A 22,574-nucleotide genomic window follows, 5' to 3' on the forward strand; every position below is an offset into this window, starting at 1 on the left:
GCGCCGGCCGGCGGCCCGTGCGGACGCCTCCGCCCCTCAGGCGTCCGACTCCCGCCTCCGGCTTCGCCTCCCACCGCCGCCGTTGCTGCTTCCCGCGGCCTGGGCCTCCGCCGACAGCATGCCGCACGCCTTCAAGCCGGGGGACTTGGTGTTCGCCAAGATGAAGGGCTACCCGCACTGGCCGGCCCGGGTGAGGCCGCGCGGGGACGGGCCCGGCGGAGTTGGCCGCCCGGAGCGGAGGGGCCGCGGGCGCGCGCGGGGAGGCTGGAATGGAGGTCGAGGGGAGGCTGAGGAGAGGTTGGGGCTGCGGGCTCAGGCGGGGCATTGTGGTTCTCTGGGAACTGAGGAGTCTCCTTCCTCAGGGACCACAGTGCCTGGGGTCTGGAGGGTCTTGGGGGAGGTCACTGGTCTGAGGGACTTGTGTTCTGGGGTTCCGGCGCCCGGCCCTGAGACCCACGGTCCCTCGGCTGTGGTATCGCAGTGTGACCTGCATGGTGAGGTCCTGAGCCTCTGAGACCCACAGTCCTGCAGGGCAATGGCTGTGATGCTATCCTTGACCTCCTCGGAGACCTGAATCTCTGGGTCGCGGGTCCAGCGCCTGAGAGACCAATGTACCAGAGTTCAGAAGTGCATTTAGGGGATTCCAGGATCGTGGAGCCTGAGGGGTGTAGTGGGGCCCAAGGGATGCATGGGCACTTTGGGATTGGAGTGGACGGGTCAGATGATGGGAAGAGTCTGTCTTTCAGGAATTAGGCTGTGCGTGATGGCTAAAGGAGCAGGATGCAGCCCCAGAGAAAATTACCCCGTCTCCATTTAGGTTATGGAGATAGATTGAGGGCAAGGGTTGGAAAAAGGCTTCTCTTGGAGTCAGGCCCTTAAAGGGACTCAGTGGGTTCACCTGGGAACAGGCAGCTTCAGGCTGGGGAAAGGGGGCCTTAGCGTTTCCTGTTGGGGAAGCTGGAATCGGAGTGTAGATGTTTGGAGCCTGGGGTGTGTAGGTGATAGAATTCTGGTCCTGGCAAGAGTCAGCACATAAACGGGGACCCAAAGGTTTCTGTTGCTTCCAGCACTAGGACAGAAGGTACACCAGGGCTGAAGTTGTCCTGCATCTATGGGGCGGGCTTGAAGGAATTTTTGTTTTGCAGATGGTGGCTGGCGTTCAGTTGCATAGAGACCGAGTTTTGTTGCCTCCAGGTCTTAGTGCAGAGGCCTAGGTTGACTGTATCTGTGTGGGGGGCTGGGGGTGGAAGGCCAGATAGCAGGGAATCGCCAGAGAGCAAGCTGAATAGGAACCAGCCTAGGAGGTGACTCCTAGGGATCAGGACCAGAGAGGCTGTTGCCTTCCTGAGGTGCGGGAGTGGCAGTCCACAGCAAGGTGGGCTCGAGGATGCTTGTACATCTGGTATCCTGCATCCTGCCACCAGAGAATGAACTAGTAAGACCAAAGAGAAGTGAGGGGTGCTGCTGGGGGGCAGGCCAGGGAGGACCCCGCAGTCTCCCAGCAGTTGGTGAGGTGGGTGGTAAACCTGGGAATCCCATTGTGAGTGTGGAGACTGAGAGGCAAAACTTTACACGCAGTGGCCACTGCCCTCCCCCAACTACCTCAGCTCTCTGGGAAGCTCTTGTCCCCTCCCCCTTCTCAGCCTTCTTCAGCACAGAGAGAACATTTCCAAGCACCTGATTGGAAGGGAAGGGGCTGCTAGCGTCCTGTGGAAAGGTGACTGACAGCTGCCGGAGCCCATGGGCTTACATAAAGAGGGTGGGACTTCCGGGATGCTCTGGGCCTGGCTCCTGCAGCCCACCTCCAAATCCTGTGCATTCTTGGCGCTGGCAGCTTTACCTCTGGGGCAACAGCAGACCAGGCATTTTTGCAAGAGGCATGGTCCTGGGCAAGTCTTAGGAGTGGGGAAAAGCTGAGCCTGGGGACTGCAGGGAGCCATACTGGGCCTGGCTCAGGTTAAGTACTTGTGTGGGGTCCCAGCCTTCTTCTTGGTTAGAGGGAATCACTGTGGGTGGGAGACAGGCCATCAAGGGTGCACACAAGAGGTTTCATAGCCAAGCATGGTGGTGCACACCTTCAGTCCCAGTGCCTACTGCTTAGGAGGCAGAGATAAGTCCCAGGCCTGCTTGGTGTACATAGTTGGAGGACAGCCAAGGCTGTATAGTGAAATTGTCTAAAATGAAAATTTTTTTACTGCCAAATGAGCCTGAGTTCAGATCTTCAGACTTCTGTTTGGAAGATTCTGTGTCTCCCCCAGGGTGTGTTTTCCCACCAAGTAACTGGATGGTTTCCTGGGCCTGGATTAAAGCTGCCTCCTGGCTCTCAGCTGAAGCCCCCTGACCAGCCTGCCTCTCACTGCAGATTGATGACATTGCTGATGGTGCCGTGAAGCCACCACCCAACAAGTACCCCATCTTCTTCTTTGGAACACATGAGACGTAAGTGTCCCCTCTAGGTTCTCAGGGTCCACCCACTGACTGGCTTCTTTGCCAGGGTAGCCTGTCTCACTGGGAACTTTCTCCAGGGCCTTCCTGGGACCCAAGGATCTGTTTCCCTATGACAAGTGCAAGGACAAGTACGGGAAGCCCAACAAGAGGAAAGGCTTCAATGAGGGTCTCTGGGAGATCCAGAACAACCCCCACGCCAGCTACAGTGCACCTCCGGTGAGTGCCTGGGTGTGAATGGGCAGTGGGCGTAGGTCCCTGGGGCGGGGCCTCCAAGCTGGTTTCTTTTCCCCTGAATCGTTGTGATGCTGTGGGTCGTGTCTCGGGGTAGAGCGCTCAGCAGCATTGTAGGCCTGCTCACTCCCCTCCAGGGGCTCCTCAGGTTATTACCACTGCTGTCTCTGGATACCACCTGTGAAGCCTGCGTGGGGATCACCATCTAAGGATGAGGCCGGATTCAGAGCAGGGTATTTCAGGTCTGGTAGATGCTTCTCCAAAATGAAAAGCTTTCTTTGGCTAGCGCCCTCCTCTGTCCCTGGACTTTCGACTGTGGATTGGGTAGAGTAAGCAGTTGTTTGTGAAGGTGAGAGCTCCTGGTCAGGGAAGAAAAATAATGCCAGGAGTCAAAGAGATGGTATCTCAGGGGAGGTCTCTCTGGCAATTTCTGGAGGGAGGAAGAATTTAGGAAAGTTGAAGTGAAGGGCTGGTGAGACTCAGCAGCTGCTTGCCCAGCAAGCCTGGTGACATGGGTTCCAACCCCAGTCCCCACATGGTAGGAAAGGAGCTGTCTCCTGTGCACTATTCTCTTCCCTCCACACACCTGCACTAAGCAAGTATACTTTGTAAAGCTTAAAATTAGCTTTACAGGGGCTGGAGAGATGGCTCAGAGGTTAAGAGCACTGGTTGCTCTTCCAGAGGTCCTGAGTTCAATTCCCGGCAACCACATGGTGGCTCACAACCATCTACGATGAGATTTGGTGCCTCTTCTGGCTCACACGCATATATTCAGGCAGAATACTGTATACATAATAAATAAATAAATCTTTAAAAAAAAAAAAAATTAGCTTTACAGAAAGAGGTGGTGGTTAAGCCAGGTGGTGGCAGGTGGATCTCTGTGAGTTTAGGGTCAGCCTGGTCTATGTAGCGAGCTCCAGAACATCCAGGGCTATTACTAACTCAGAAACTCTGTCTTGATAAACCACTAAATAAATAAATTAATTAACATAAAACAAAATTAGAAGTTGAAACCAATAGAAAGCCACTGTGGAACACTGCGAGGGGTGCCTATGTGGGTGCTCTGGAGTAAAATGAGGGCAGAGAGTGTTGGGCTAGCTCGTCCTTCACTCTGCTGTTACTGCTGCTTTGGTGGTGCGTGGGGAGCAGGTGTTTCTTTGCATGTGTGTGGTTTGTGTGTGCGGATATCCATGCGAGCTGGAGTTGACAGTCTTCCTTGATCACTCTCCATCTTACATATTGAGCTACTCAAGGTTTCTCATGAGCCCTTAGCTCACTTAGTTGGCTGAATTAGCTCCAGGGATCCCCTGTTTGTGTCCTGTGCACTTGGGTTCACAAATGGGCTGCCTGCCATGTCTGGGGATGCCAGGAACTTGAATCCTGCTGCTTTAGCTTGTACAGCAGGTGCTTTGCTGGCTGAGCCATGGCCTCAGTCCCTGGTCTGGAGGTTTTCATGAGAAATGGCAGGGTAGCGTCAGCTTGGGGTGAATGGTCGTCTAGTTGGAAGGTGGCCAAAGGGAGCGATCACAACAACCCAAACTCACTGTTGGTGAAGGTAGGCCACTGGGTTTGCAGATGGTGAGCAAAGCAGGAGTTGATCGGAGTCTGTCCCGGCCCTAGCTTTGCTGCTAGAAACTGGTCTTCTCATAAAATGTGCTTGTGGTTGGATCTTGAGGTTTTGAATTGGTCTGAGTGCTTTTCCTTCCCTAACTGGCTCATGCTGAAGGGAGTCTTCCCAGGGAGCAGCAGACATGGTTGTGTTGACACCTATGAGACCAGGATCAGGCCCTAAGTTGGATCCATTCCTGGCCTCAAGGAATACACAGTCAGAGATGTGGGGCTCGCACAGGAGGAGTCTCCTGAGCACTTCTGGTTTGGTTTGGCCATCACTGTTGAGGGGGTGGGGACATGTGCTCTGTGCCAGTGACGTTTTACTTGTGTTGTCTGTACTGTGTATAGAGAGCGGAGTGACTCCTTGTGTGTCTGTCCTGGGCTCTGCTTGGGCAGGGGATCTTGAAGACGATCGTGTCATGATCTCTCCTGGCATTGGTTTGTGAGCTCTCTGGTTACACATCCTGAGCCCTTTGCCTGCTGGTGATTCATGACTGTATTTACTATTTATTGGACACCCATGGCTTATGGACAGCATGCAGACAGATGCCCGTCCTCGAGGAAATGAGACTCAAACATCAAGTACTGGGACCAGCCATCCCTCCATGTGCCTCTGAGATAGAGTGGCTGGAAGCTCTGAGAGTCCTGTGGTTCTGTGACCCAGGTGTGCCCTCAAGGGGTACATGGGTAGATGTGGATTCCTGGTTCTGCAGGCCTGTCATGCCAGCACTCAGAGATGCTGAGGCAGGAGGCTCTCTTGGGTTACAGAGTAAGTATCGGATTAGCCTGGGCTGTCCACGGTGATTAAACAAAAAGGAAGGAATCCTGGACCACCCTAGGCCCTTCCAGGCATTGTCCTGATAGATGCTTGTGAAAGGACAGTGTGTACACAGACCTTCAGAAGCATAATTTTATGGGAAACAGTATAGTGATAATTTTAGAATCTTGGTTTCTTTAAAAAACACAGGAATATGTTTTGTTTTGTTTTGTTTTGTTTTTCAAGACAGAGTTTCCCTGTGGCCCTGGCTGTCTTGGAACTCACTCTGTAGACTAGGCTAGCCTCGAACTCACAAAGATCCACCTGCCTCTACCTCCCCAGTGCTGGGATTAAAGATGTGCACCACCACTGCCCAGCGGTGGCTAAAACAGAAATGTTAGAATATGTTTCTGTTTTAATCCCAGGTGTGGGGATATAGGCCTGCTTTGCAGAAGCTGACTATGATTTACTCCATGCTCTAGTATAGGCGTGCTATTTCCAGCTCAGATGTGTGATGTTTAGAATTCTGGGAACTTTTCTTTGGGTACATAAATCCTAGGGCAGGCTGGAGAGATGGCTCTCTTCCAGAGGTCCTAAGTTCAATTGCCAGCAGCCACATGGTGGCTCACAACCATCTGTAATGGGATCTGATGCCCTCTTCTGGTAAGCATGAAAACTGAGCCCTCGTGGACAAAAAATTAATTAACTAATTAATAAATGCTATTGCCCTGGTAGGCAGGGGTTGGTGGTTGTTCAGGGTGTTAGTTAAAGTTTGTTAGTAGTCGTGCTCAAAGAAGAAACTAGAAGAAAGAAATTAGATTCAGAGATCTCCATCTCTCTATCCTTCTTTCTCTCCTATCTAGTGATGAGGGTAAAACTGGGGTGAGATGGGAGGATAAAGGATGGGAAAAAGAAAAACCCACAAAGTAACAAAGACCAGCTACAACTGAGCTGTCTCTCTTCCCTAAAAATTTTAGCTTAATTCCATGTCAGATAGGAATCCAGACTTCATATTCAGAAAGAGCATTGTTCTGCAAAGAGCGGGCCTGCTGCCTTTCCTGGTTACTTTGTGTTTTCTTTCCCAGATAGCCCTGCTGCAGGGCCTTTCTCCTTCACAGAAAACCACACAAAGCTTTCTTTTCTTTTTTTAGGAAGTGTTTGTTTTTATCTTATGTGTGTGAATGTTTTGCCTGCATGTACATAAGTGCATGTACATAAGTGTGTGTGTGTGCCTTTTGCCTGAGGAGGGCAAAAAGGCTGCCAGACAACCTGGGGCTGGAGTTACTAGGCAGCATGTGAAGGCTAGGGATTTTTTAGTTTCTTACTTTTCTTTGTGACAAATGAGAACATTCCATCAGCCTTAGTCAGAGGATAGGTCTGACTCACCTGTCCTGTGATTGGCCCTGCAGATAACATAAGTTTTAAACTATTAAACCTCCCTGTGTCCTTGTCAACCTCAGCCACATTCATCTGGATGCACACATGGTCCTTGGCACAATGATATGTTTGCTCACAGAGCATTCCATGGCATGTACCGGTCCACAAACTCACTAGTGTTGTATGTTGAAGTCTGGCATGCCCAATTCAGGTCCAGTGAGAGCACAGAACAAAGGGGCCAGTCCCAGGCAGCAGTACTGGGCCAAGTGCTGGGGCTGAACCGAGGTTCTCTGCAGGAACAGCCAGTTTCTCCAGCCCCAGCTTTCTTCAGTGTTCATTCTGAGCTTTGCTTACTCAGCAGGGATTCTGGTGGTTGGTCTATACTGACAGACCTCCAGCTTTTTGAGGGTGTTGTTTATGTTTGATGTATGTACATGCAGAGGAGGCCAGAGCAGAATGTGTCCTCCATCATCTGCACTGCTTTCAATATTTTTATCTTCCAGGCTTCCAGAGAACAGCCCACTGAGCTCTGAGCCTCAATGAAGTTCTCAGTCCAAAGTTCAACCCCCATCACACTCTTCCCTAAAATATATGGTCCTGTCTGTCATCAGTACCCCACCCCTGATACCAACTTGTCTTACTTAGAGTTTCTATTGCTGTGATAAAAAACCATGACCAAAATGAAGTTGGAGAGGACAGGGTTTACTTCAGCTTGCAGCTCATCACCCAGGAAGTCAGGAAAGGAACTCAAGGCAGGAGTTGATGCAGAGGCCATGGAGGGGTGTTGCTTAATGGCTTGCTCACCCTGCTTTCTCACTGCACCCAGGACAAAGCCAGGGGTGGCACCACCCATAGGGGGCTGGGCCATCTCACATCAATCACTAAAAAAGAAAATGTGCTACAGGCTTGCCTACAACCCAATCTTATGGAGTCGTTTTCTTTCTTTTCTAAAAAATCTTTAAATTTTATTTATTTTTATTTCATAATGCATTGGTGTTTTGCTTCCATGTATGTCTATGTGAGGGTATCAGATCCCCTGGAGCAGGAATTACAGACAGTTGTGATGTAGGTGCTAGGAATTGAACCTGGGTCCTCTGGAAGAGCAGCCAGTGCTCTTAACCACTGAACCATCTCGCCAGGCCCCTAGAGTTTTTTTCTTAGTTGAGATTCCTTCCTTTTGAGTTGACATAAAACTAGCTTTCACAGGACCCTTCTGGACACAGAGCTGGGCTGGACTGCTGTGGTCCCTTCTTAGATCATCCACACAGACACTCAACACTGTCTATTTTTATTTTTGAATTTTTGGAACAAGGTCTTACTATGTAGCCCAAGCTGGCCTGAAACTCAATATTCTCCTGCCCCAGACTCCTGTGTACTAGGATGACAGTTATGTGCCATGATGCTCAGCTGCGAGGAACAATATTGTTAGTGTCCTGTTGTATTGGAGAAAGGGTCTTGTGGCATGAGCATGCCATTGTGTAAATGTGGAGGTGAGAGGACAGCCTCTGTGTCAGTCCTCTTCTACGTTACTTGAAGCATGGTCTCTTGTTCTGTGTAGGCCAGCCTGTCTGCCAGCTCCCAGAGATTCTCCTGTCTCAGTGGGAGTGCCTTGATTACAGCTGCACATCGCACATTTAGCTTTCATGATGGTTCTGAGGGTTTGAACTCCAGGCCTCACACTTGCACAACAAATGCTTCTCCTCCCCCCATCCCACCATCGCATCTGTCCATTGCCCAGGCTTCAAGGCCACAGTGAGCCTGTGCCTGTGCTGTAGGTCTCTTTGCTCACCTGCTGAGTTATGTAAGTGATACATGACCTCTCTGCCTGTGCCCATGACCTGAAAGATCAGGATGCCCCATGCTGTGTCATCAGTGAGCAGCAGTGGTTCTCCATGGTGTGATATTGCCCTGTTCTTCCATGAGAGCCACTTGGCATTGTCTTCCTGGGAAAATGAGACCCATACTGTCATTTCTTGAGGATGAGAGAAAATGGGAAAACAGAGTCAGGGCCCTGTGCTCACTGTGGAGAAGTCAGTATCTCATAGTCCACACAGGCCATCATTTTTCCCTCTCAGTATGTTTGGTTTAGGGTTCACCCTACATAAGTATCACACAGTTCAAAATGGTCAGGCAGGGCTGTGTCACAGCTTTTTGGCTACACTGGCATTATGAAGACAAATGTCCTCTGCATGGAAAGGCTGGGCAGGTCCAGCACCAGGTTTTGATTTGGTGGGGTCATGAGCCTGGGCTAGGGTGTCAGAGAACTCAGCCCCCCAGGAAGGATGGACTTTATAAAGGAGGCTGGAGGGCCTCTGCCAGCCATGCTGCCCATCCTCCTCCTACCCTTCCTCCCTCCCTTTCTTCCTTTCATTGCTTTTGAGATAGGATCTCACATAGCCCAGGCTAGCCTCAAACTCCCTTTGTAGCCAAAGGTAACTTCAAAGTGCTGATCCTCCTGTTTGCCTCCCACATGCTGGGTGATGAGTCTGGCTTGTGTTTCCATACTTCAGTGTGAGTTTGTGCTTCACTCAGGCACAAACACCTTGGTATCAGGGGTGGAGTATTGATGACAGACAGGACCTTATATTTTAGAGAAGATTGTGATGGGGGTTGAACTTTGGACTGAGAACTTCATTGAGGCTCAGAGCTCAGTGGGCTGTTCTCTGGAAGCCTGGAAGATAAAAATATTGAAAGCAGTGCACATGATGGAGGACACATTCTGCTCTGGAGTGGGGTATTGATGACAGACAGGACCATATATTTTAGGGAAGATTGTGATGGGTGTTGAACTTTGGACTGAGAAATTCATTGAGGCTCAGAGCTCAGTGGGCTGTTCTCTGGAAGCCTGGCTTCTACAGTTTCAAAGGGAAGTGTTCAGAGTACTTTAGGGATTCTATTGGGCTATTCCACGAAAGGGAAACAAACCTTTGCTGGGACAGTCAGTGCTGGTCATCTGGGGCTGAAGAATCATCAGTGATGGAGACTAGCATTGCTGAAGCAAAATCTGGGAAGTAATTTTTCAGGGTTAACACACAGAGGCCGTAGTTCAAAGGGGACCAAGCCTACATCTAATGCCAGCAGCCAAATGTAGTCATTGGTTAGAGTGGTGCTGGTTTTAAAGGTTGAAGAGGTCTTGGAGAGCATCTGAGACTTAGTACTAAGAAAGGCCACTGGTGAGTGTGCAGCCTGGTTGCAGTTAGCCCAGTATTTTGGAGATACCTGTGGCATAGGATGACCAAGGACAACAGCAGGTGTGCTGGGCATAGGAGATAAACTGTGTGTGCTTCAGATGACAGAACCAGGGAAGTCACTGCCAAGGCCTTTGGAGTCTGAGAGTCTCTGAGTCACCGTTGAGCTGTGTGCTGCTAGATGTGGGTTTTGCTTTGCTCTCACCATGGCTGTCCTGCTTCTTCCCTCCTGGAATAAGAAAGAATGTAATTTACAGCCTGTAATCCAAGCACTCAAGGAGTTAGAGGAAGGTGGATCTCTATGAGTTTGAGGCCGGCCTGGTCTACAAAGTGAGTCAGGGACAGCCAAGGCTACACAGAGTAACCCTGTTTCAAAAAACCGAAAAAAAAAAAAAAAGGAACATACTTTTATCTTATTTCAGTTTATTTATTTTCGCAGTTGAGGGACTTTGGATATTTTGAAAGAGACTGAACATTTTTGTTGTTGAGTTATTTGTTTGTTTTGGAAGTGGGGTCTCACTATGAAGCTCTGGGTCTCTTAGAATTTGCTATGTAGACAAGACTAGCCTCAAACTCACAAAGGTGCACCTAGCCAGACCTGGTTACTCATTTTTGTTTTTGTTTTTTGAGACAGGGTTTCTCTACATAGCCCTAGCTGTCCTGAAACTCACTCTGTAGACCAGGCTGGCCTAGAACTCACAGAGATCCATTTGCCTCTGCCTCCTGAGTGCTGGGATTAAAAGTGTTTGTGCCACCACTGCTCCCAGCAGTTGCTTCTACCTTTAATCTTAGCACCCAGGATGCAGAGCTCTGTGAGTTCCGAGCCAGCCTGGTCTTTATAGTGTTCCAGGCCAGCCAGGGCTACACAGAGAAACCCTGTCTCAGAACAAACAACATGGAGGTGCAGCTGCCCCTGAGGCTGGACTTACAGACTCTGGAATCGTACCCTGCTAAGGCTAACTTTTGAGGTATTTGACTTTTTAAAACCTGAGACTTGTAAAGTTGTTTATGTTTTATATTGTGATGTTAATATTAATGTATTAGAGGGAAAGAAAAAAGTTCAATAGTTGTGTGTTCTTGCATCAGGTTAACAAGAGGTCAATTGTGCTGGGTGGTTTTATGTCAGCTTGACACAAGCCAGAGTCACTTGGGAAGAGGAGCCGACCTCCATTGAGAAAATGTTCCTCACCAGATTAGCCTGTGTGCACACCTTTATAGTATTCTCCTCAGTGATGAGATGTGGTAGGACCACCCACTGGCTTAGTGGCCCTGGGTTCTGTAAGAAAGCAGGCTGAGCAAGTTCTAGGGAACAAGCCAGGAAGTAGCACCCATCTGTGGCCTCTGATCACCCCCTGCCTTCGGGTTCCTGGCTTGAGTTTCTGCCCTGACTTCCCTGGATGATGAACCAGGGAAGCCTGGTCTACATTAGCTATACGAGAAAATAAGCCCTTTTCTCCCCAAGTTCATTTTGGTCTTTTGTTATTATTGCTTGTTTTTTCAAGATAGTGTTTCTCTGTGTAGTCCTGGCTATCCTGGAACTAACTCTGTAGACCAGACTGGCCTGGAACTCAGAGATTGCCTGCCTCTGCCTCCTGAGTGCTGGGGTTAAATGTTTGCACGACCGCCACCTGACTTTTTTCCCCCCACATCAACAGAATGTATTGGGGGTGGGGGCTGGGTGCCAGAGCACCTCTCGAGGTCAGGTGACAGCTTGTGTTGGTTCTCTCTCTCCACCTTGTGCATCTAAGGCTTGACAGCAAATGCCTTTACCAGCTGAGGCATCTTCCTGACCTTAACTACTAGATTCTTGAGTCTATAAGAATGATCAGCACTCTGGAAACAGGCAGAGGGATCTCTGAGTTCGAGGCCAGCCTGGTCTACATAGTGAATTCCAGGACAGCCAGTGCTACACAGAGAGACCCCGTGTCAAAACAAAGATGGTCAGAGCTACACCTGGGGCCTGGGGTGCAGGCCTGCAGTCCCACAGGGGATACCAGGAGAGCAACATTTGGCCACCCCTAAAGCATCAGGTAAACTGTACACTCCACAGTTTCTGTTTAACAGTTTAACAGTGTTGGTGTATTTGCAGCTGGTACAGCTTTCACCACAGCATGACTGCTGCACCCTTCACCCCACAACACGGTGGCACCATGACTCACCTTGGGACTATTGTTTTTTCATCCAGAGGCCCACACTGCAGGCCCATCATCCTATGAAGCCCAGGCTGGCCTAAAACTACAGGATAGCCTGGAAAGGCCTCAAGTCTCTGCCCTCACTTGCCACACACTGGGATTTTAGGCCCGTGCAGTCCCACCTGCAGCCATGCTCTCTGTCTCCACCTATACAACATCTTTCTCACTCCTTACTTGATGGAAGTTTGAGGGTTTTTCTAGACATGGTCCTTAAAGAAAGAACAATTCTTTCTTTAAAGAAAGAATTGCTTTCAACCACACACACTACCCTCAGGCAGCAGTTAATGTGGAATGACAGAGATAAGGCCTAGATGTGACTGTGCTGAGGGAGGTCCAATACTGTCATGGCTTTTACATATTATCATAGTGGGCACCTCATAGTCTGTATTGGATGAGTGGGGGGGAGCTGAACATGACGGGCTCACGTTTCCTCCCTGTACCCAGAGATTTCTTGTGCCACATGCCCAATGGTTTCAGGGCTTCAGTAAATTGGTGTGTAAGCTGGTCACAGTGTCATCCTCAGTCTCTTCCCTGTCGCGTTCATCTCTTTCTATGCCCTGGCCATCCCAGCCTCTTCTTTTGCTGTGAGAACCCTCTGTCCCTCATATCACTTGTAAGCTACATCTTGTCCACCCTGGTCAACCTCTAACAGGCCTTTCTGAGGCCTCTGTACAAATTCTTCACTTCTCAGTCTTCACAACTATGAGGGTATTTTCTGTTTTTGTAGTCACTGTTTAGGAGCCTGTCCCTGATCCGCCTGTCCCTAGGTCTTCGCTCCTTGGACAGGAGACCAAGCTGTAGTTACTTCATAGGTGACAAGTTCAGCAGTGCCCAGGGCTGGCTTTCTTTTCAGAATACTAGGATAGCTTGAAAGAGCCAAGCCAGACCTGTTTACGCAGACCTGACATCCCATCACAGCTTCAAGGCCAGCCTAGGCTGTACAGAATGTGTCCTAGGCCAGCTGGGCTTGGAAAGTATGGAAAGGAAAAAGAGGCCTAGGGTTGTAGCTCAACGGGAGAGTGCTTGCCTAGCATGCATGAAGCCCTGTGTGCAATCCCCAGTAGCATACACAAACAAAACCCACTTGCTGTGGTCTACATACTGCCCTGACTTCACACGACAGCTCTGTGATACCTGCAACAGTGTCACGAGGCCAAAGCTGTGACCTCCCCCTTGCTCAAATGGAAAGTGAAGCACAAAGACAAAACCCTTGCCTCTACAGCCTACCACCTACACCATTCTTCCATCCCAGTTCCCCGGCTCGGGAGTGAGGTAGCCAGACCCTGAGCCTGGATTCCCAGCAATGGATGTTGTCTGCACAGTTACCATGGAGCTAGGAAGTCTGTCCTGGCCCCTTGGTGACACCTGTGTTGCCCCAACCCCAGCCGGTGAGCTCCTCTGACAGTGAGGCCCCTGAAGCTGACCTGGTTGGTGGCAGCGACGGGGACAAGGACGAAGAGGCCCGGGGGGTCATGACTGTGACAGCTGTGACCACCACAGCCACCAGTGACAGGATTGAGAGTGACTCCGACTCTGACAAGAGTAGTGACCACAGTGGCCCGAAGCGGAAGACACCAGTCCTGAAGGTAGGGTAAGGGGGGTAGCCTCCGTGCCCCTTGCCTTCTCCTGCCCTCTCCATTGTTTTTCTTGTTTTGTTTTGAGACAGAGTCTCACTATATAATAGCCCAGTTAGGCCTGAAATTTCTAATCCTCCTGCCTCAGCTTCTGGAGTGCTGAGGTCATGGGTGTACACCATGGTGCCTGCCTCAGTATTCATTTTTAACACAAATTGATGTAAAATGCAGATACCTTGAAGCTGATTCCTTCAGGGGATATGGCTCTCAATGACATTTTTAATCTTTATGTGAATGTGTGATATGTACACATGTCTGTTCCTGTGTGTAGAGGCCAGAGGTTGGCATCGGCCATCTTCCTTAATTGCTTTCTATCTTGTACTTTGAGACAGTCTCTCCCTGTACCTGAGAGCTCCCCAGTTCTCCCAGGCAGTGAACCAGCCTAGGGATCCTTGTCTGTGGATTAGAGATATAGGTTTGCTTTTTTTTGTTTTGTTTTTGTTTTTATTTTATTTTTTTGTGGGGAGTGTTATTTTCTGCATGAGTTTTACCCACAGGTATGTCTGCACACCTCATTTGTGTCATGTCTGATGCCCCAAACCAGAGATGGCATCAAATCTCCTGGGACAGAGTTGTAAATGTTTTGTTTGTTTAAGATAGTTTCTCACTGTGTAGCTAGCCCCTGGATGTCCTGGAACTCACTATATAGACCAGGCTAGCCCCAAACTCCTGGAGATCCACCTGCCTCTTCCTTCTGATGCTGGGATTTAAAAGTGTGTTTGGGCTGGAGAGGTGGCTCAGAGATTAAGAGCACTGGCTGCTCTTCCAAAGGTCCTGAGTTCAATTCCCAGCAACCACATGGTGGCTCACACCCATCTGTGATGAGATCTGGTGCCCTCTTCTGGCGTGCAGGTGTCCATGCAGACAGAACATTGTATACATAGTAAATAAATAAATCTTTAAAAAAGAAGAAGAAGAAAAAAAAAGTATGCAACCACTCCTGGCTTTGTAGTCCTGATGGTTGTGAGCAGTCTTGTGTGTGCTGGGAAGCAAGCCTGGATCCTCGGGAGAGCAGCCAGTGATCCTGAGTGCTGAGTCATTGCTCAAGCCCCGGCCCCTTTCTGAAATCTGTTTTTATCATGTATATGTATTTGTGCCTTGGGGGAGGGTGCACATGCCTGTGGAGATGAGGCATCAAATGTCCTAGGGCTAGAGTTAACAGTGATGAGAGCCACCATATTGCTGCTGGGAACCGTGACACCTCTGAGAACAGCCAGTACTCTAACCATGGAGCTACTGCTCCAGCCATGATGTGGTTTTTCCACGAGGGTGCTAATGAATGAGACACAAGTCCTCGGGCTTGCATGCTAGATGCTTTTGCTGCTGAGCTGTCACCCATGTTCTTTACAGACTATTTGACCGTGTCGATGTGTACTCTCAGCCGTAGTGAGCTGCACTGCCTCTCCACAGTTCCTGCTGGGAGCCTATCAGTTCTGCTGGGAGTCAGATATATATATATATATATTTTTTTTTTTCCTGTGATTTTCTTTTTGGTAAAGAGCTCATGACATAAAATGAGGCATTCTGAGGTACAGTCCTCACCATCTGTCTCCAGAAAGTTCCAGCTTTTTCAGATCCTATCCTCTCCAAGCCCCTGCCACCTACCCCCCACTTCCCTTCTCTGGTTCTGACAACTCAAGGGATAGGAGCTCCTAGGAATGGGACCTGCTGTTTTGTGTGGCTCACATCACAACCCCAGAATTAAGGAGTATCAAGGCACAAGGATTGCATGTCAAGGCCACACAGGAGGGTCCCACCTGGAGCTAGGGCTGTCCAGCTGCTGATTTAGCCTTGCCCTGCCTTGCAGATGTCAGTCTCTAAACGAGCTCGGAAAGCCTCCAGTGATCTGGATCAGGCCAGTGTGTCCCCATCGGAAGAGGATTCAGAGAGCCCATCTGAGTCAGAGAAGACCAGCGACCAGGTGAATAGACAGCAGTCCTCGGGACAGCCTGGCATGGCATGGCAGCCAATACTTCTGACACTCCTGTCTCTCTACCCAGGACTTTACCCCAGAGAAGAAGACAGTGGCCCGGGCACCAAGGCGGGGTCCTCTGGGAGGACGTAAGAAGAAGGTAAGGATGCTGTGCCACAGGTCCTGAGCAGCCACTGGCATCATGAGGGGCCTTCTGTGGCAATAATGCGTGGGTACCCAGCTGTGTGGACCCTGGGGCCTATGGGTCACTCTGCTCCTCCCATAAGACCCCATGACTAGGATTGGAAAATCAAGTCTTATGTGCTGGGATTTTGTGACATAAAGGGTCACAGGTGTTGTGTATACGTGTGGAGGTGTGAGAACTTGTGTTTACAAGGCTGCTCGTACATGTACAGGTGTGTTCATATATCTGTGGCCATGTGTGTCATGTGGACTGAGTGTTGTACTGAGTGTGCTTGACAGTAGGTGGGGAGATCAGGCTTGGGCCTCCTGTGCAGTGTACACCTGCCATGGAGAGATCCTGTTTCCTGAGAGGCAGCCAGGGTCCCCAGGACCCATGTTTCTGCTGTGGATGAGGCATAGAGCTATGTCTCATGGGGACTGCAGCTGCCTCTGCCCTCACCCCCTCACCCTGTGCGGTGCTCCTCTTCCATTTTGGGCCCTGGCACCACACTGGCTCTGCCTGTCCCCAGAAGGTGCCGTCAGCCTCGGATTCAGACTCCAAAGCCGACTCAGATGGGGCCAAGGAGGAGCCTGTGGCTGTGGCACAGCCATCCCCGTCCTCCTCCTCGTCCTCCTCATCCTCCTCCTCAGACTCAGATGTGTCTGTCAAGAAACCCCCTCGAGGCAGAAAGCCAGGTAAGGTCTGAGCCAGCCTCAGTGCGGCCCTGGGAGGCCATGGAGAGAAGGTCACCCTTCCTTTTCCACAGCTGAGAAGCCACCCCCCAAGCCCCGAGGGCGGAGACCCAAGCCAGAACGGCCACCGTCCACCTCTAGCAGTGACAGGTGGGTGTCAGCCGGTGATGTAGGGCTGCAGGGTGTGCTGGGCTTCCCACTGACAGAGAGACTCTCCATTCCAGTGACAGTGACAGTGGTGAGGTGGACCGCATCAGCGAGTGGAAGCGGCGTGATGAGGAGCGGAGGCGAGAGCTAGAGGCTCGGAGACGACGGGAACAGGAGGAAGAGCTCCGGCGACTTCGAGAACAGGAGAGGGAGGAGAAGGAGCGGCGCAAGGAGCGGGCAGAGCGTGGGGCCAGCAGTGGGGATGAGCTGGAGGACGATGAGCCTGTGAAGAAGCGCAGCCGCAAGGCTCGGGGCCGGGCCACCCCATCATCCTCTGACTCAGAACCCGACGGGGAGCTTGGGAAAGAGGTGAGTGCTGCCCCCAATTCCCGAGGCCTCAGGCTCTGGCCCCACTCCTTTGTTGAGCACCTACTGGGTACTGAGCCTCATCCTGCGTGTTGGAGATAGGATAGTAACACAGAGCCCAGGACCCCAGCCCCAGAAAATGGGGATAGCCGGTTGAGGGTCCCTCCAAAGTGTAGCGCTTGCTCTCGAATGGAGCTCTGGACTTACACCTCTGAGAGGCCAGGGAGGCTGTTGCCCACATATTCTGGGTGAGGGTGGCAGGGCCCACAGCTCTGTAGGATAAATGATAGGGGTGTTACAGACTGCTTCCAAGGCAGCAACCTGTCCTCTGGCCACTCACCGTAGGGGAAGAAATTGGCCAAGAAATCCCAACTGCCAGGCTCAGAGTCTGCAAGGAAGCCCGGGCAAAAGGAGAAGAGAGGGCGGCCAGACGAGAAGCCACGAGCCAGGTCAGCGCCTGTCCTGAACCCTGGACCTAGTCTCTTTCCCCTCCACCTGGCCGTTGGGTTCAGCCTTGGAGCCGCATCCATCCAAAGGTTCCAGCTCTTGGGGCTGAGCCTCAGGATTGCCCCTGCCCTACAGCAGGAGTTTCCCCTGGGATCATGTGTGCTGTCAGACTAGGAGCTGCTGGCCTTTAGTGGGTGGAGACCAGCAGCAATGCCCAGCACCCTGCAGGGCCCAGAACCCCAAAGAGCAATCAGCCAGTGTCCATAGCACCTAGGGGACACCATCCCCCAGCCCGGTGGCTTTAACTTAGCCAGCAAGTGTTGAGATGCAGCTCATCTCTGCTCCCTAAGTGTCTTTCCAGCTGTCACTGATCAGAGCTCCCATGGGGTTCAGCAGTGTGGCATGGTGGCCACACAGCATGGGGTATGATGTGCTCAATGGGATTCTCATGGTCAGCCACGTGTTCCTCGTCTGTACAGAAGCAGAGGAGGCCCCCAGGCCCCTGGCCTGGCTGTCTGTCCTTGTCTTGGGCCTCCCAAGGTGGCCTGTCTGATGGGAGCCTCTCCATAGGCCTGTGAAGGTGGAGCGGACACGGAAGCGGTCAGAGGGTCTCTCACTGGACAGGAAGGGGGAGAAGAAGAAAGGTGAGCACCAAAAATGGTGCAGGGTCCAAAGACTCCAGTGTGGGATCTGTGGTGGTAAGAAGGCTGGGCCACTTTTTAGCCAGGGCCAAACCACCCTGCTCAAGCCAGCATCTCTCCTACCTAGAACCTTCTGTGGAGGAGAGACTGCAGAAGCTGCACAGCGAGATCAAATTTGCACTGAAGGTTGACAACCCAGTAAGATGCCTGCTGTATAGCCCCAGGGTCACAGTGCCACACTGTACTGAGATGGGTGTTTCCTCAGCACCTCCTTTCTAACTCCTTGGAAGTCTTGGGAAACAGAGGCAGGGTTTCCTGGGTAGAGGAGTGGGTTTCATAGTGGCCCAAGGGACCCTACTCCCACGCCATACAATCTCCCCTAGGGCCAGCAAGCAACATTCTAGCAGATAGCTAGGGCTGCCTTCCACTCCTTCTGCCCTGCAGGATGTGAGGAGGTGTCTGAGTGCCCTGGAAGAGCTGGGAACCCTGCAGGTGACCTCTCAGATCCTTCAGAAGAACACAGATGTGGTAGCAACGCTGAAGAAGGTATGTCAGGGGGCACAAGGGCAGAGCACCAGGGAGATGGTGGTGGTGTCCAAGGGGAGGTCGTAGAGGCACAGCCATTGGCCCTGCTAAGCCTGGCCTTATGGTGGCCAGATTCGCCGGTACAAGGCCAACAAGGATGTGATGGCGAAGGCAGCCGAGGTCTACACCCGGCTCAAGTCGCGAGTCCTGGGGCCGAAAGTTGAGGCTCTCCAGAAGGTGAACAAGGTTGGAGCCGAGAAGGAACAGGCTGATGGAGAGAAGATGGAGGAGCAGCAGGGGGAGCAGGCTCCCAGAGAGCTGGCCGAAGATGAGCCCAGCACTGGTGAGGGCTGCCTGCATGGGCAGGCGGGGACTGTGCCATGTTTCTCCCCAGCAAGCTTGCCAGCCCCAGCCCCAGCCCCAGCCCCATTACGGGGCACCTGGCACAGGGTGTTCCAGCTCCACTGGGTGCTGGCAGTGCTGTGGGCCACAGCACCTATGTATGCCTGCACTGCTTGTAAGCATGACCACATCTGGATGGGGAGAGTCCTAACGAGAGGCAAGCTCTGTGCTCATGATGACCCTCTATCTCCCTAGATCGCTCAGCCCCTGTGAATGGTGAGGCCACCTCCCAGAAGGGGGAGAGCACGGAAGACAGAGCACAGGAAGATGGGCAGGACTCAGAGGATGGCCCGCGGGGAGGCTTCTCAGAAGAGCTGCATGAGTGAGTATCTCTGGGGCATCAGGTGCATTCCCTGCACACTGGCGCCCTCGCCCCACCCCTACCAGCACTGTGACTGTGGCCCACATCAGGCCACTCCAGGTTTCCAGCTGCTGGTATTCTGGGAAGGAGCTTCCCGCTGACTGTCAGGGGTGGCCAACCCCTCGTGGTAGCCACCACAAGCACTGGCCACCAGACTGAGCTACAGTTGGACTGGGGAGGGTCAGGAAGGCCACACAAAGCACGGGTTTCTTCACATGGAGCTTCACCCTTCCTTGGCTGCCCACCTACCCGATGGCCCTGTGGCAGCCCCAGGCAACCGCATCTTGACCAGCCTTCACCATGCCCCCAGCAGCCCGCAGGACAGCTCTGACCCCACCAGGCCTGGAAGTGAGCGTCAGGATCATGAGAGGATGCGGCTGGCCTCCGAGTCTGCCGACGATGATGAGGACAGCTGAGCTCCAGCCACTGTGGCCATGGTGCCGTGTCCGTCCCCAGCCTCCCAGGGAAGTGCTGCGCTGTTTGTATTTGTGGCCTGGGCCTTTCTGCCTAGTTCTGTGATTTCAATTGACATGAAATGGCTATAAAGAGTTTTGTAATGAAAAAGAAAGTTTTTATTGGCTTGGTGTCTTGATGTGAAATGCAGCTGGGCCAGGGCCAGAGCACTCTGCCTGACATAGGGCTAAGGCGCTGGCCACCATGAGCAGCATGGGGAGTCAGGCTTAATACAGAGCAGAGCTCAAATCACACTTACAGCTGGCAGAGCTCTTCCTGCGGTGAGTGGCCTGTTCCACCAGTATGAGTGGAGCAGACACTGAGGACAGGCCAACAGGAGATCCTCATCCTCAGCTATGCGGGGACCCCTGGCAGGAGCAGCATAGTGCCTCTGGGGCAGCTCAACATTTGAGCTAGAGAGCTGCAGTCCACCGTGTCAGTCTGCTTTCTCTGTGTGGCTTTGAGCAGGGCCTTCCCCACGCTGCTGTGTTCCCTTTTGGCTCAGGAGTTGGGTATGTGCCTCCTGGTGTATCCACCTGCCTCAGTAGCCACCAAGAACCAGGCATGATGTAACTTAGATCATCTGCTGGAGGGCTTGACTGCAGGCCCTGGGCCCAGTGTTTGCCGGTGGCTGAGTCTCGTGTCATACTCTGATGCTGACATGGCAGAGGGGCAGGGGAAGGCTCGGGAAGGCTCCTTGCCGTCTCCATCATAGCATTCCTAGGCCACAGCTGGCCCAACCCTGAAACTCATGGACATTATTATTTTCCAGGAGTACGAATGAAGGGGAACTGGAAGGTTGGGGTTGCTAGCACTACCGGGGTTCAGGGAGGGCTGGGCTGTTACCTTGGATGGCCTGCCAGTGAGGGAGTGCCTTGTGCCACAGCATCTTGTATGCTTGCATCTTGGGTGCATGGGGCAAGGGAGAGGGACCATCAGCAATCCATTTCTTCAGTTAGTACAGCCTTCAACATGAGGCAAGCCATGTGCCTCTACAGACCACATGCTCATGCAGGCCTGGGTCTTCAAGTCAGCCCTGTTTTCACATAGTGTGTGACCCTCCTTTCTCAGCACAGCAGGCCTGAGTCAGGCCCACAACAGCCTGGGATCTGATTGTGTGGCTCTGCATGGCTCTGTGTGATTCTACTCCCTACCAAGTACCAGAAGAGGCTGGGGAAGTTCACCTCAGGGTGGCTGTGCATTCTAGTGCTAGAGACAAGGTTACAAGTTGCCTAGTTATTAGCTAGCTATTATCTGTGGTTATACTGTACAGTGGGGCCTGGGTGCTGTGGCCCCATCCATAGCGGATGGCTGTGAGTGCTGAAGGTGGCCAGAGCCTCAAGGATGGAAAGCTGGCCAATGAGGACAGATGGCTGGAGGAACGAGTAGGTTTGTCTGTGCTTCTGCTTCACTTTATCTGTATGGGGTCTGTGTGGCCACTCTCAACAGACTTGGTGGCTAGTTTGGAAGAGGGGCTGTCGGTTCATGGAAAGAGCAGAAGCCATGGCTGGCTTTGAGTTAACATTTTGAGAACCCTCTGCTTCTGCTCAATCCAGAGCTCTGGGGAAGTACAGCCTGCTGTGGTCACAGCAGGGTCCCTGGGGTCACACACCCCGAGCTCTTGGGTGCCTACAGCTGGCCACAAGGTGTCAAGGCAAAAGGTCCTACAAGCCAGCTGAGTGGGGGGCTCTGCTGCAGCCTGTCCAGCAGCACCTCCAGCCCCTGCCATGCCTGGACAACACCAGCACCACTCTGGGCCAGTTGCTCTGTCCGCAGGTCGCTGCTGCCCACTGAGGACACAAGGCTATACAGCTTGCAGAGGCTGTGCCGTGCCCTTCCTGCCTGCTGCTGCACCTCCGGCAGGCCCTGCAGGTTGGCCGCTAGGCCACTATAAGCTGCATGGAGCTGAAGGGCGAGGGTGCGCAGCCTGTCCTGATCCACAGAAGCCTGCATCTGCAGAAGAGGAAAAAGGTAAGCAGGGGCGGAGTGTGTCCTAGGGGCACTAGGAAGGTGGGCCTGTGCCCCACGCACCTCATGGGTACTGGCATCCTCCACCATGGTGCTCAAGCTCTGGTTCCAGCACAGCTGCCCATCTGGAGCCTCTATGGCCATGTCTGTCTGGAAAAAGAACCATAGGGAGGCGGTAGCCCCAGGAGGGGTGGGGACACTCAGTGCTGTGACTGCATCTTGACTCTAACCCTCCTCCGTATGAGGTATGGCCAAAACAAAAATTCCCCGTGAGGGCATCTAGAAGGCTAGATGGTGGTCCCTCTGGTCCACTCATCTCCCACCTCACTACTGCCCTCTGCGCGTCCACTCAGATTCCTTTCTGTCCCCTGCCCACTCTGACTACACTCTTTCCCCAGGGATCTGCCGCCTTGTACCCCACCATGCCTCCTCTTTCTTTTCCATACTCCCTGGGTATCTTAGGAGACAGGAGGGCTTCATGACCAGGGAGGGGCTAGGCAGATGACTGGGATGTCACCAAGAATGTTAGGCGTCTGTGTCCATGATGCCCAGCATAACTTTAGAAATGAGATATTGGGCAAAGAACCCATGCTAGAGCCCTGCAATTCTCGCTACCCTCTCCCTTGGGGTCACAGATCCCGGCCACACTACCCCAGCTCACTAGATGAGGCTGGTACATCCATGCCTCAGCTCTCTCTGCACGTAGGTGGCTTAGCCCACTAGGCACCTGGCTGGTGACCAGTTGGAGATGTCCAGGGTGGGAACCAGAGATGCTCTTACCACCTGGAAGGCTTCCTGGAGTTGGGCCAGCACGGCCCTGGCTTGGAATTGGTTGTGCTGTATGTGGCTCAGGGCATGTTCAAAAGCCCGCTGGCGGAAGCTGGGGGCCAGGTCACCCAGACGGACAAAGTAGTTTTCCCGGTCAGCAGAGAGCACCCGGGGCCCTGACTCAGAGGCCGCCAGCTGAGCTGGAGGAAGGCAGTGAGATTTAGTCTGAGAGGTACCTTGAGGCATCCACAGTGGGGATGGGCTCTCCCA

General features: G+C 52.3%; 2 protein-coding genes across 9 annotated transcripts in view; one reads left to right on the forward strand and one right to left on the reverse strand.

Moving 5' to 3' along the window:
- On the forward strand, positions 1-19,683 carry Hdgfl2 (HDGF like 2). Of its 6 annotated transcripts, none has more exons than XM_060371273.1 (16): positions 1-190; positions 2,363-2,439; positions 2,526-2,664; positions 13,190-13,390; positions 15,246-15,359; positions 15,439-15,510; positions 16,067-16,229; positions 16,301-16,376; positions 16,451-16,742; positions 17,085-17,188; positions 17,757-17,830; positions 17,955-18,025; positions 18,272-18,373; positions 18,485-18,695; positions 18,950-19,076; positions 19,426-19,683. In XM_060371273.1, the coding sequence occupies exons 1-16, from the start codon at positions 119-121 to the stop codon at positions 19,529-19,531; spliced, it is 2,001 nt and encodes a 666-aa protein (XP_060227256.1). In that variant the 5' UTR covers positions 1-118; the 3' UTR covers positions 19,532-19,683. The 6 variants fall into 6 exon arrangements, with proteins under 6 accessions (XP_060227256.1, XP_060227258.1, XP_021488593.1 ...); XM_060371275.1 differs by having other exon boundaries at positions 2-190; positions 16,064-16,229; positions 19,383-19,683; XM_021632918.2 differs by having other exon boundaries at positions 2-190; positions 16,064-16,229.
- The window catches only part of Plin4 (perilipin 4), an 11,308-nt gene continuing 8,398 nt past the window's right edge, over positions 19,665-22,574 (reverse strand). For 2 of the 3 annotated variants that reach the window (XM_060371271.1, XM_060371270.1), the window contains exons 6-7: positions 22,317-22,504; positions 19,665-21,686 (exon numbers count right to left, since the gene is read on the reverse strand). In XM_060371271.1, coding sequence (XP_060227254.1) covers positions 21,198-21,686; positions 22,317-22,504 — 677 coding nt within the window. In that variant the 3' untranslated portion in view covers positions 19,665-21,197. The remainder of the gene's footprint in view (positions 21,687-22,316; positions 22,505-22,574) is intronic. The other variant, XM_060371272.1, reaches the window with a different exon arrangement.

This window comes from Meriones unguiculatus, chromosome 17, assembly GCF_030254825.1.
Source record: "Meriones unguiculatus strain TT.TT164.6M chromosome 17, Bangor_MerUng_6.1, whole genome shotgun sequence".
In the NCBI taxonomy this organism is placed as follows: Eukaryota; Metazoa; Chordata; class Mammalia; order Rodentia; family Muridae; genus Meriones; species Meriones unguiculatus.

Coding starts and splice junctions, on each gene's coding strand:
- Hdgfl2 (XM_021632918.2), top strand. CDS start 119: ATGCCGCACGCCTTCAAGCCGGGGGACTTGGTGTTCGCCAAGATGAAG. Junction 2,665..13,189: donor CCAGCTACAGTGCACCTCCG/GTGAGTGCCTGG, acceptor CCCCAACCCCAG/CCGGTGAGCTCCTCTGACAG. Junction 15,511..16,063: donor TGGGAGGACGTAAGAAGAAG/GTAAGGATGCTG, acceptor GCCTGTCCCCAG/AAGGTGCCGTCAGCCTCGGA.